At 35.4% G+C, this 13,974-nt stretch overlaps 1 protein-coding gene across 6 annotated transcripts in view; it reads left to right on the top strand.

Annotated features, from left to right (window-relative positions):
- Nucleotides 1-13,974, top strand: part of ATRX (ATRX chromatin remodeler) — a 242,920-nt gene that overhangs the window by 134,559 nt on the left and 94,387 nt on the right. For all 6 annotated transcript variants that reach the window (XM_082376914.1, XM_082376916.1, XM_082376915.1 and 3 more), the window contains 6 exons: nucleotides 1,790-1,931; nucleotides 3,103-3,212; nucleotides 4,252-4,398; nucleotides 4,555-4,732; nucleotides 11,392-11,529; nucleotides 12,829-13,004. In XM_082376914.1, coding sequence (XP_082233040.1) covers nucleotides 1,790-1,931; nucleotides 3,103-3,212; nucleotides 4,252-4,398; nucleotides 4,555-4,732; nucleotides 11,392-11,529; nucleotides 12,829-13,004 — 891 coding nt within the window. The remainder of the gene's footprint in view (nucleotides 1-1,789; nucleotides 1,932-3,102; nucleotides 3,213-4,251; nucleotides 4,399-4,554; nucleotides 4,733-11,391; nucleotides 11,530-12,828; nucleotides 13,005-13,974) is intronic.

Genomic DNA, 13,974 nt, shown 5'->3' with positions numbered 1-13,974 from the left:
CTGTCTACCACACCTTGCAAATAGGACAAGACATTCAGAGAATTTTACATTTTGGCTAAAGGCTTTGCCCCAGCAATATGAAGCTGGGACACATCCAAGCTAGAACACAATAAAAATTTAGTGAATACTTAGTCTATGCCTGATACTTTGTATTCTTTGCCTTATTTAATCTCTGCAACAACCCCATGAGGGTTGTTCATAATCTTTCCTACTTTGCACATGGAGAAACTGAAGCTAAGAGAGTTTAAGTAACTTGTTGAAATGGAGCTGGGATCTAAATGGCCTGTGCTATTTATAGTCCACCACACTTTTTCCTGGTATTAATCTTGATTGGTTAATAATTTCAGTTTTATATAAGTGAAGTATCTATCCAGGTAATTTATTACAAATTTGTGACTTATTCAACATTTTTTACATGCAATAATGGTACTGTAGTTATGATTTTAAAAAGAGAGAGTGTCCTTTTAAAGAGACATTCTAAACCACAGATGAAATAACATGCTTGCTTGGGTTTGCTTCAAAATCATTTATGGAATCAAATGAGTTGGAGAACGGGTGGGAGGCTGTCAGTGAAACAGAACTGGCCAGAAGTTGATAATTTTTGAGGTTGAATAATGGGTAACAGGGCTCATTATGCTACTGTCTACTTTTGTTTATGTTTGAAAATTTCAGTATTGAGTATCAAATAATCCATTCATTTCTAGTTACAGTTCTAAATAAGGAAAAGAATACCGGCTAATATTTTATCCTTAAGCATCACAACGTCTTCAGTTTAAAATCATGAATCTTTATTGATTGTCATGGAACCATAAACCTGTTTATACAAGCATTTCATTTATTAAAGTAGTAATGCATAGTGGTTAAGAGCATGGACTCTGGAGCCTAACCCTCTGGGTATAAATCTTAGTGTTGTGATACTTAATAGTTGTATGACCTTGTGTAAGTTATTTAACTTCTCAGTCCCTCATTTCTTTTTCATTTGTAAAATGGCAACACTTGTACCTAGCTTATACAGTTCTTGAGTATACTATGTAATGGATAGACATTGGGATAAGAAAGCAAAAAAAATATACAAATACATGTATTCATATGTATTTATATCTATTTAAGTTTTCTTTCAAATAAGAAACTTGAGGTAATTGTTTCCCTTTTGCATTTAGAGGGTATTATATGTTCTTGTCATGCTTTCGAGCCTGAGGTTCTCAAACCAGTGTTTCTGAAAGTTTTTCCCTTTCACAACACATATTTACAGTGTTTTTCAATGGGAGTCTTCTGGAATCTTGGGTGGGACAGTTCTTGTTTGGGACTGTCTTTCACATTGTAGAACATTTATATTTACCTTCCCCTCTGCCTACATTAAATACCAGTCCTAACCAGTCATTGTGATAACTGTAAGTGCCCTTGCACATTTTCACATGTCCTGTAGAAGAATAGAAAAATCCCTTTTGGGGAGCCATGTGTCTATTCAAATTTTAATGGTGGTGCCATGGATTAATTTAGAGTGCTACTTTTGTCACATCTCTACCCAACACATGTTGCGATGTTCAAGGTGAGAACCGATGAGCTAAATTAGCAACATTACCACAGTGATTCAAAGTCTTGTGGAGGTTTTTGATTTTGGAAAACATATAAACCTGTGATCTGTCCTGGTATTACTGAACCAGAATATTGGATGTATGGTATGGAAGTAGATGTGTCTGTATTTTGCAAAATTTCCCTTAGTAAGACTCATACTCCACCATTGCTTGAAAGATTTCTTTGAGCTTAACTATAATTGTCTTTCTTGTAGGTGATAGAAATTGAAGATGCTTCACCCACTAAGTGTCCAATAACAACCAAGTTGGTTTTAGATGAAGATGAAGAAACCAAAGAACCTTTAGTGCAGGTTCATAGAAATATGGTTATCAAATTGAAACCCCATCAAGTAGATGGTAAGAAACTATTAGATGATTAAAGCATTTTTAGTTAAATTTTACCAATATTTGGTGTCCCCTGTGTGCCTCACATTCTGCTAAGTACTGGAGTTACGTCTACTGGTGAGCAAAACAAATATGATCCCTGCCCTTATGGAGTGCATAAGCAAATGAAGAAGAACAAAACTGGACAGTTGCAAAGAAAATGAGTATTATGAAAGGGGAAGTGTGCACCTCACAAATGGGTATATATAGCAAGTGAATTTCACCTAATCTGCAGTGGTTGGCTAAGGGCAGCTGTGGGGTAGGGAGAGGTACACTTAGCTAAAAGCCTTCTTCAGGAAATGCTTTTTCAAGTATGTTTGTTAATAATGTTCCTACATTGGTTTTGGAAAGATACCAGATTATCCCTATCCTCTGCTTTGTCAGAGTGGAATCAGGAAGTCAGTTTTGATTGTGTATATGAATGAATTCATAAGGGAAGTTCTATAGTTCCTACTCCTTAGGTAGCAAGCCCCTTTATTGTTCAGTTTTTAATGTTGAATAAAGGGAGAAATGATGAATTATCTCCTGGATTTTTTTTTCCTGATTGACTCAATAAACCTGAAAGTATATTTGATAGGAATCTATTCTCTCTTTGGATAAAGTTTCTATTTTAGATTATTCTTATGTCTCTTTGGACTATCCCAGGGAATGGCGAAGTTCTGCTGTGATAGCTTAGAGGAGTGAAAGTTACCCTGTTGTGTGCTTGTGTTCACATTTTTTTCTAGTTAACCTTAGTGTGTGTGTGGGGGGGGGTAAAACAAATCTCATTTACATTTAAGAGATTTTTATCTCTCTTTTTAAAAAATTCTATTTCTTAGAAGTTTTCGTTATGTTTTTGATGTGTTTATGATGGAAGATTTATTTTATTTTATCTTATTTTATTTTATATATTTATTTGGTTGTGCCAGGTCTTAGTCGCGGTAGGCGTGCTCCTTAGTTGCGGCTCTTTGGCTCCTTAGTTGTGGCATGCGAACTTTGATTGTGGCATGCATGTGGGATCTAGTTCCCTGACCAGGGATCGAACCCGGGCCCCCTGCATTAGGAGTGTGAGTCTTAACCACTGTGCCACCAGGGAAGTCCCGACAGAAGATTTTTTTTTTAACTTGAGCCTTTAAATTGAGCATAACGAAGCTGTCATTTTTAGGTGTTCAGTTTATGTGGGATTGCTGCTGTGAGTCTGTAAAAAAAACAAAGAAATCTCCAGGTTCAGGATGCATTCTCGCCCACTGCATGGGCCTTGGTAAGACTTTACAGGTAAGAACATGAAGGTATTCTGTTCTTGTGCATTCATTAATTCAAGAATATGTATTCGTTTATGTTCCAGGCACAGTTGTAGGGGCTGGAGATAAAGCAATGAACAAGAATAACAAGATTTCTCACTCAAGAAGCTTATATTCTGGTGGGGGAGAGAGATTTTAATCAAATAAAATAAGAAATATTTACTTTCAGATAATAAATGTTAAGGAAGAATAGAGAGGGAAAGCATCTTTTAGGAAGTGATCTTTGAGCAGAGATCCTAATGAAGTGAAGGAGTAGGGTTACAGGCATAGCCAGTAAAACTGCAAAGAGTCTGAGGTGGAAATGAAGTTCCTTTACAACACTGTTTTTTTTTTTTTTGGCCGTGCTGCGTGGCTTTGCAGGATCTTAGTTCCCCAACCAGGGATTGAACCTGCGCCCTTGGCAGTGAAAGCGCCGAGTCCTAACCACTGGACCACCAGGGAATTCCCGACTTTTTAACAGTCTGTGATCCTTTAGTAATGAGAACATAATATATTTTTCACTATTAAAATACTACATTTCTGAATGCAGGAAGTTGCAGGAAGACTGCAGGAGTTGTAGCAGAGATGTGGAATTAGTTTATATATATAAAATTTCAAGCCATAAGACAATTACTATAGATTCAGTGAGAACACTTTACATGGAAAAATACTCGGTAACATAATTCTCTTCTAAATGGGCAGTGGTATTTTCTGAAGATCACAAGGATGTTCTCTGGGGACTAGGGACTTAGTAGCTGTTTTGGTGTGGTTACTTTTTATATTCATATTATTATTACTGATCATAGAATCATGGAGCTTTAGAGTTGGAAGGATCTTATATATCATCTAGTTGAAGTCCCTTATTATACCTATCTCTTTCCCTGTTGACCTTTGGTTGGTTGCTTTATTGTTTAAACCAAAAAACAAAAAAGAAAACAAACCCCAAAAACCCAACTATTGTAAGTTTGCTCAATTTATTAACTTTTTTTGCAGATATTTAAATGAAGGTGGCAACTTAATTTGTTTTCTTGTAGGTGGTAAGCTTTCTTCATACGGTTCTTTTGTGTGACAAATTGGATTTCAGCACAGCTTTAGTGGTTTGTCCTCTTAATACTGCTTTGAATTGGATGAATGAATTTGAGAAGTGGCAAGAGGGATTAAAAGATGATGAGAAGCTTGAGGTATCATATTTAGAATGTTTTCTATTATCAGAATAACTGCATGAAATTCATATAGTAAAATAAAAAGATTTTTAATTACCAATGATGCATATTTCAGTGGGGATATTTAGTATTCATACATTCCTACCTTTAAAAATCTTTATTTCCTCACAAAAGGTCTCTGAATTAGCAACTGTGAAACGTCCTCAGGAGAGAAGCTACATGCTGCAGAGATGGCAAGAAGATGGTGGTGTTATGATCATAGGCTATGAGATGTACAGAAATCTTGCTCAAGGAAGGAATGTGAAGAGTAGGAAACTTAAAGAAATATTTAACAAAGCTTTGGTTGATCCAGGTAAGATATTAACAGGCACTGAGATAAAGAAACAAGTTGAATGAAAAATATGCTTATATTTAACAAATACTGATTGACCAACTACTAAGTAGCTGGTTTTTGTTTATCATTCAAGTTTTTGCCTTCTGTTTGTTTCTTAGTATAATTTCATTAAGATGAAATCACCCTTAATATTGCCAGATGTTCAGAATTCATTTGCTGAATATGGAAGTGTTTGAGGTTTTCAGGGGAGACCTTGTAAACAATTAAAAATTCACCAGGTACCTGTGTCACAATCGCAGATTCTTCTGACTGTCTGAGTATTAGATTATTACAAGAGCTCTCTCCATACTCTGAAAACAGTTCTTTATGTTTCTTTCCCAACTTTATGTCATTAGAAGAATTGGCTGCATTTTTTCCGTCTTTTAAATGGTCACCACTATGGAAGGTTAATATTTGCAATGCTGTCATTCCTTCTAACAGTAATCTTCATGATGCAAGATCCAAATATTTGATTCTTACTTGCAACTTGTAAAAGCAGCAAGTTGTACGATCCGCAGAACCAATTAATATTTAGTTGTTTGTATTCTATATTTTTTCCTTTTCAAACTTTATTTTGTCATATCTAATTACTTTAAGACACTGTTGAGGCTTTAGATGTTTTTTGAGAAAGTCCAATTTTTCACTGCCAAAATAATTTAGAATTATTTAATCCAAGTATTATTTAGAATCCTTGGCTTTGCCCCTTTATAATTTTACTTTTAATTTTTAATTTATTTTTTCAGCTTTATTGAGGTTTAATTGAGAAGTAAAATTGTAACATAATTAAAGTGTACAATGTGATGATTTGATATATGTATACACTGTGAAAGGATAACCCCCTTTGAGTTACACATCATTACCTCACTTAGTTTTCTTTTTCTTTTTTGGTCAGAACATTTATGCTCTACTCATTTAGCAGATTTCAGTTATACAATACATTGTTATCAGTTGCCATGTTATTACGATGTTATTTATACATTAGGTCCTTAGACCTTATTCATCTTATCACTGAAAGTTCGTACCCTTTTGCCTCTTTTTTTAGATAATGATGTAATTAGCATGTGCCAAACTAATTGCCATTGTAAGTGTTAAGGCCTAATGATAAGTTTATCATTTTCTCATGATTAAAATAGTCGTCTAGAAGTCCTGTGGTTGTTTTGTTGTCAGAGAGCTATAAGCTAGTGAATAGCATGTTTTTCAGAAGGTTTCCTTGGAACAGTTTAAACAAGTTTCACATGCTTAATATGGTGATCATGAGGAAATGCATTAAAAAGAAATTAAAGCTCATAACATGAAGAGTAATGTTTGTTATTTCCATGTAAGTCATTTAGTGACATTTAAAAAAATTTATTTTGGAATGTTTTGTGATTTTTTTATTTACAGAAAAGTTGAAATGATAGTAAAGAACGCTCCCATTTACCTTGCACCCAAATCCCCCACTGTTCATCTTACATTGCCATGGCAGATTTGTCAAAACTAAGAAATTGGTATATTATTAACTAAACTCCAAACTGTATTTGAATTCTACCAGTTTAATATTACTGTTCACTTTCTGTTCCAGGATCTCATCCAGGGTACCACATTGCATTTAATTGTCATGTCTCCACAGTCTCCTCTGGTCTGTGACAGTTTCTTACTCTTTCTTTTATTTTCTGTTATCTTGTCAGTCTTGTGGAGTACTGTTAAAGTATCCTGTAGGATGTTTACTAGTATCTGTTGTTTTTCTTGTGATTAGACTGGGCTTATAGGTTTTTGAAATAATGTACTAGAGGTGTAGTATCCTTCTCCTCACATTAGATCAAGGGTAAATTAGATCCACATGACATCACTAGTGATGTTAATTTTCATCACTTGGTTAAGGTAGTGTTTGCCAGGTTTCTCTGCTGTAGAGTTACTGGTTTCACCTGTGTCTGTTCTTTGCCGGTCACTAAGTCTAGCCCATCCAAGTGGGGGGAGGGCAAAAATTAAGCTCCATCTCTTGTAGTGGGCAGTATCTACACTTAAATTTGGAATTTTTCTTTAAGAAAGATTTGTCCCTTCTTACCCATTTATTTAATCAGTCATTGATTTATATCAGGATAGATTAATCATCTATTATTAGTTTATGTGTTAGAACTAGCACTGTATTATTTATTTTGTTGCTCAGATTGTTCCAGTTTGTCCACTGGGAGCTCTTTCAGATTGGTTGCTGTATCCCTTTGATGTTTCATTCTTTTGATTTTTTTGAGCACTTCATTACTTTCTGGTAGTATGCTCTAGGATCATGTTAATTTGTCCTTGCCCCGGAGTCCATCATTTCAACAAGGAACCATGCGTGGTTCCTTTCACTGAAAAATGGTGTTTACGAACCAAGATCTGGGCACTGGGTGTGTTTGTTGCTACTGCAGTGTCATTGCTTCTAGGTTCACTCAGCAGACAGAACTAGGTGATAGGTCTATGAATCCAGGTATATACACAAATCTATCTGTGTGTGTGTGTGTGTGTGTGTGTGTTTATAAACATAAACTTGATGCCATAATGATATATTTGACTCTAATTCAGTATCATAGGGTTCATTTTAGTCTTTTTTTGTTATTCTGTTACTTGTCTTTTTCAACAGTGAGAATCTTGGCTTCAACCATCCACCATCCATTTACTTATTTATTCAGCCTCATCATATATGTAAAGTAGTTTTAGAATTATTAACCTATACCCTCGTGAGAAACAAATTTACCAACTAGAGTACAGTGCTTGTGTATGATTGTTTTTGTCTGTAGCTTTATAATTTCCAAACATCATTTTCTAAAGTTACATAGGTCAGTTCCTTCATTTTATTTGCATACATTAAAGTTTATTCTTTGTAATGTAGAGTTTAATGTTTTTTTAAAAAATTGAGGTATACTTCATTTAAGACATTATGTTAGTTTCAGGTGTTCAACATAGTGATTCAGTATTTTTACAGATCATACTCTATTAAAAATTATTACAAGATAATGGCTATAATCCCCTGTGCTATATGATATATCCTTGTTGCTTATGTGTTTTATACATAGTGGTTTGTATCTTTCAGTCTCATATCCCAATCTTGCCCCCTCCCCCTTTTCTCTCCCCACTGGTAACCACTAGTTTGTTTTCCATATCTGTGAGTCATTTTCTGTTTTGCTATATACATTTGTTTGTTTTGTTTTTTAGATTCCACATGTAAGTGTTATCATACAGTATTTGTCTTTCTCTGTTTGACTTATTTCACTAAGCATAGTATTCTCTAGATCCATTCATATTGCTGCAAATGGCAGAATTACATTCTTTTTTATAGCTGAGTAACATTCCTCTCTGTGTGTGTGTGTGTGTGAGAGAGAGAGAGAGAGAGAGAGAGAGAGAGAGAGACATCTTCTTTATCCTTTCATCTGTCGACAGTTGGTTTGCTTCCATATCTTGGCTCTTGTAATTAGTGGCGCTCTGAACATTGGTGTGTGTGTCTTTTCAAATTATTGTTTTCAGTTTTTCCAGTTATATCCCCAGGAGTGGAGTTGCTGGATCATATGGTAGTTCTAGTTTTAGTTTTTTGAGGAACCTCCTTACTGTTTTCCATAGTGGCTGTAACAATTTATGTTCTCACCAACAGTGCACAAGGGTTCCCTTCCCTCCACATCCTCACCAGCACTTGTTATTTCTTGTTTTTTTTTTGTTTGTTTGTTTGGTTTTTTTTTTATCATAGCCATTCTAATAGGTGTGAGGTGATATCTCATTGTGGTTTTAATTTGCATTTTCCTGATGATTAGTGATGTTGAGCTTTTTATGTACCTGTTGCCCATTTGTATGTCTTCTTTGGAAAAATGTCTCTTCAGATCCTCTGCCCATTTTTTTTTTTAATATTTTCTCCCCAACAGTAACGTGGTAACATCACTGAGGACACCGTAAGTGCACTGTCATTCATATTTGTTTGTTTGTTTGTTTTTTATATATTAACTCTACTTTCTTATTTTTTGTATTCTTTCTTTTTTTAATTTATTTTTATTTTTGGCTGTGTTGGGTCTTCGTTTCTGTGCGAGGGCTTTCTTTAGTTGCGGCGAGTGGGGGCCACTCTTCATCGTGGTGCGCGGGCCTTTCACTGTCACGGCCTCTCTTGTTGCGGAGCACAGGCTCCAGACGCACAGGCTCAGTAGTTGTGGCTCACGGGCCCAGTTGCTCCGCAGCATGTGGGATCTTCCCAGATCAGGGCTCGAACCCGTGTCCCCTGCATTGGCAGGCAGATTCTCAACCGCTGCGCCACCAGGGAAGCCCCCTCTGCCCATTTTTAAATTATATTGGTTTTTTTTGCAAGCATGTATTTTATATTGCAATATATGGATGTTCCCAAGGCCACTCTCAGGTTCAGTAATTCACTAGGACTCACAGAACTCAGAAAAGCCTTTATACTCATGGTTATGGTTTATTACAGTGAAAGGATACAGATTAGAATCAGCAACAGGTAAAGGCACATAGGACAGGGCCCAGGAGAGTTCCACACCCAGTTTGTTAGTGGAATCGTGCAGACAGCACTTACTTCTCCCAGAAATGATGTGTGACAGTACACATGGAGTTTTGCCAACCAGACACACTCATCCGAGCCTTGGTGTCTAGAGTTTGGGCTTGGTCACATAGACGTGGTTGACCACCCATGTGGGTGATCTTAGTCTCTAGCCCCTCCAGAAGTTGAGAAGATGCCACATGACCAAAGCTGCTCTCCCTTCACCCCCCATCATGTTAGCATAGACTGTCTGATGTGTCCCAAGCCATCCAGGTGAGCAGAGATATTTTTATCAGGTCAGACAGGAGTTTAGAGGTTACCTCCCTAGAGGTGGAGGCAAAGGCTAAACTTTTCTTTGGGCCAGATTAATCCTTTACTACATATATGTATATATAGATAAAAATCACCCTGTTTGAGGTGGTTGTTTAAATACAAATGGGATCATAATATAGATATTGAAACTCTTCTTTTTGTTTAATAATATAAATAACATATTTGGCATATCTTTCAAGGTTATTACATAGAAATCTACATCATTAATTTTAGTTCTATGACATTCCATTATAGCATAGTTTTATTAACCCCCTTTGCCAAGCTTCCAAGTTGTTTCCAATTTTGCACCCTAAACAAACAGTAGTTCAGAGAATATTTTATGTATCTTGGGGTACTCGTGGAAGTATACCTTAAGGATAAATTCCCAGAAATTGAAATTTGGGTCAAGGGTGCACATCTTTTACATTTTAAGAGGTACTGTAAAATTGTCTTCCAAAATGTTTGCTACTAATTTAGACTTCCACAAAGAGTATATGAGAGTACCTGCTTCACCACACCCTCGTGAACACTGAATATTAGGTGGTAGAAATCATTTAAATCACTTGTGTAAAAGGTAATTTACAAAGCAAGATACATATTTTAGTTTTTAGAAAGTTGATTAGTAATTTAAAAATGTCTTACTATTCATGTAGCCCCATCTAAATACTGAATAACAATTGTGTTGTTTGATCAGGCATACTGAAGGAGTTACTTTTTTAAAAATTTGTTTATTTATTTATTTATTTTTGGCTGTGTTGGGTCTTCGTTTCTGTGCAAGGTCTTTCTCCAGTTGTGGAGAGTGGGGGCCACTCTTCATTGCGGTGCGCGGGCCTCTCAATGTCGCGGCCTCTCCCGTTGCGGAGCACAGGCTCCAGGTGCGCAGGCTCAGTAGTTGTGGCTCACGGGCCTAGCCGCTCCGTGGCATGTGGGATCTTCCCGGACTGGGGCACGAACCTGTGTCCCCTGCATTGGCAGGCGGATTCCCAACCACTGCGCCACCAGGGAAGCCCTGAAGCAGTTACTTTTGAAATCATGTAGAAGATGCATTTTCTATAATGCCTAACATACAGGGGATAATTTGACAACTGATATTGTTTGAATCAATATTTAAGTAATTTGTGTGTACGTTAAGCAGCAAGCAAATTGTGTTTATAGGATACTTTAGCAAAGATACATATGGTTATTTTCATAAAATAATCATATGTATTTCTTTTGAAAGAGTCACTCTCAGCTATGAGATCTTCTATAGCTTGGAAAGTGTTTTCCCCCCAACCCCCATACCCATGTAACAATCAGTTTAGCGGTCCTTTATCAGTTAAATTTTTCCCCAGCAATGGGTATTAGTTATTAGGAATAAGTCAAATGGGAAATACTACTTGGCCTATTGTGTTTTATATATTATTTCTTAAAATGTAACTTTTGAAATTTGTCGTTTCATGTATATATAAATTGCTCTTAGTCTCAGTTGATAGTTTTAACTTGATGCATTAGTGCTGAAATGTATCTTTAGATACTGTTTTTCATTTATAAAAGATACTTTTTTTTTCAGATACCCCAGATCTCTTGGGATCTTTTCATCTGTGTGATTATTTCTATTCTTGCCTATTTTTGTACTCTCAGAGAACCTTAAGTACCATCCATAGTAGTACTTTAATACTCTACTTTAATAAAATTAATACTAGTGAGAGCCACATTAACCATATACAGATAAAATATAACTTCTTATCGGGATGTTGTTTTATCTTTCCACAAGAGCAGCACTGTAAAACGATTAACTTTACTTAAATGGATTATATTTTTAGTTTTATTATATGTTAATTAAATGTTGTTTTTCTAGGCCCTGACTTTGTTGTTTGTGATGAAGGCCATATTCTAAAAAATGAAGCATCTGCTGTTTCAAAAGCTATGAATTCTATACGATCAAGGAGGAGGATTATTTTAACGGGAACCCCACTTCAAAATAACCTAATTGAGTGTGAGTCAATATCTGTAGTTATGCTATAGAGTATTGGCATTGCCTCAGATATATTTTTGCCACGTCACCATCTGCCTATCTTTAGTTTATTCTAGTATAGTCTCTGACCATGAACTACATAGGTCCATTCTTAGTCTACTGTAAAAGTATACCATTCATTTCAAGTGGAATGTTTTATGAATATAAATGGTAAACCACAGTCAAGAGGTGTGCCATTATGAGTGTTCAAATACAAATATAGAATTTAAAGTATATGCAAGGTATCAAAAGTCTTAATGATTGCTTAAAAATACAAATGCATTTGTGACTATTCAGGAGATACTGTAACAAAATATATCCAGTTTTGGAGGAGGTACTGATAGGAAATTGAAAAGAAATGCTAAGCATGAAAGTTTTAGGAAGGTGGAGATTGGAGGAGAGCTATGTTGAATTGATGTCAGGATACAGTTTGCTGAGGCTGAGGATAGATGATATGAACCCAGGGAAGTGACTTGTGAATTTCCCTCATTTTCATATGTGTGTGGTGACACTAAAGAGGGAACATGAGTTACTCAGAAAATAACAAATTAAAATTTCCCATTGTAATCTGTTCTGATAGCTTTTTGTTATTGTTATGTTATTTCCATTCTTTTGGTGTATTTATAGTTACTGTTTTTTATTTTATTATTTGTAATACTGGTTATTGTCTCACTTTGTCCTTGTTTATATTTATCTATAATATGTATCTATATTTTATCTTTATTTTTGTCTGTTCCAGTTTCCCCCTTTTCTGTTGCCCCATTTATAGACTGTTGCCCTGTTTCACATTGTGGTCCCATATAGTATAGGGCAACTGATTACTCTGTTAAGGACTTCTGGAACTAAATCAGTTAATACAAAATTTGATATAGTAGTTTATTACCTGATTTTATTATTTTGTTTCAGTATCTATGTTTTTTTCACAAGATCCCCTTGCTGACCATAAAATCATGGTTAGAATTATAGAGCAGTTGTTTTATACTCAGTATCTATTAAAAAGACTAGTGAGTTCAAATAAAATGTTCTTTGGTGTTTTCTTAAACATTCGTGTCTAGAATTTGGGGATGGGTTTTATTTGAGTTTCTCATCTGATTTAGGTAATCCAGTTCTAGATCATACTGATAACCAGTATTAGTCTACACTCAGTTTGGTGTTCTTTCTTTGTAGCTTAATTGTAATGCTTCCATGGCATGCCTTTTTGACACGAGCATTTTATCAGAGAATTGTTCTCAGTTCTTTTAGCCGTTACTGTTGTTAATGAACTAATATCTTCTTTCTTAGATCATTGCATGGTTAACTTTATCAAAGAAAATTTGCTTGGATCCATTAAGGAGTTCAGGAATCGATTTATAAATCCAATCCAAAATGGTCAGTGTGCAGATTCTACCATGGTAGATGTCAGAGTAATGAAAAAACGTGCTCACATTCTCTATGAAATGTTAGCTGGATGTGTTCAGGTACAAGTACATTCCACAGTAATAAAATATTGTTACTTTGATATATTGCAATCTCAAAATGTTTTCTGAATTCAAACTTTGTATTTTCTTTCTCCTTTCAGCATGTATCAATAGTTTTATAGTTAAATCTCTTTGCAGTCTCTTCCAAAGTTTGTGCAGCATTGAACTTAAAAAAAATTGCATTGAGAGGTTTAGAACATAATTGATTAATTCGTTTGCTGGGTGTATAACTTCATATGTTAATATGTTCATATTCGGATTTTCTCATCCTTAAGATAGGGAGTATGTAAAAGAAACACAGCTATTATGATTAAGAAATTTCTGTGCTCACCTAATTCTATAGTATAGTATTCCAAACCTCATTTGTTTGAAATGGTTTTAGGAAAGGCAATTATGAATTATGAGTGAAGCCATATTAATGTAATCCTGAAGAAACAGTTTTATTAATTCCAAGTACGTACAGTAACCTTAATGGGCTAATAGTGTTGTTTACACACGGATCTTCAGTAAACCTTTGTTAAAATGAGTAGATAAGTATGTAGAGACTGACCAAGCAGTTGGTCAGTCTGCATTTTTTCTTAGTTCTGTATTTTTCTTAAGACACTAGATATTAATGGTAGCAAAAAAGATGTAACAGATGAGACAGGCTATCCTTTTGACTGAATATACTACCATTACATAAGGTGAAGTCATCCTGTTTGTTCAGGTTAGCCAGAGGTACTAGCAAGTACTGTATTTCTGTATTACTGCTGCTACTTAGGCAGTATTTTTCTGGTTTAGGTTGTTATTTGTATCTAGCACATTAGTGTTCTTTCTTTCCTGTTTCTATATTAAATGGTTTCAAGAGTGCCTATACTTGGCTTGTTTTCTCAGTTGGGCAAACATTCCCCCTGACATTATGTGTTATCCTCTGGCATGTTGGCACATCTTACCCAAAGGATAACCCAGACTGCATCGAACTTTGATTCAA

This window comes from Balaenoptera borealis (genome assembly GCF_965194805.1).
Source record: "Balaenoptera borealis genome assembly, chromosome: X".
NCBI classification, from domain to species: Eukaryota; Metazoa; Chordata; class Mammalia; order Artiodactyla; family Balaenopteridae; genus Balaenoptera; species Balaenoptera borealis.
The sequence above is the reverse complement of the archived record's forward strand: the minus strand, read 5'-3'. Positions and strand labels throughout refer to the sequence as shown.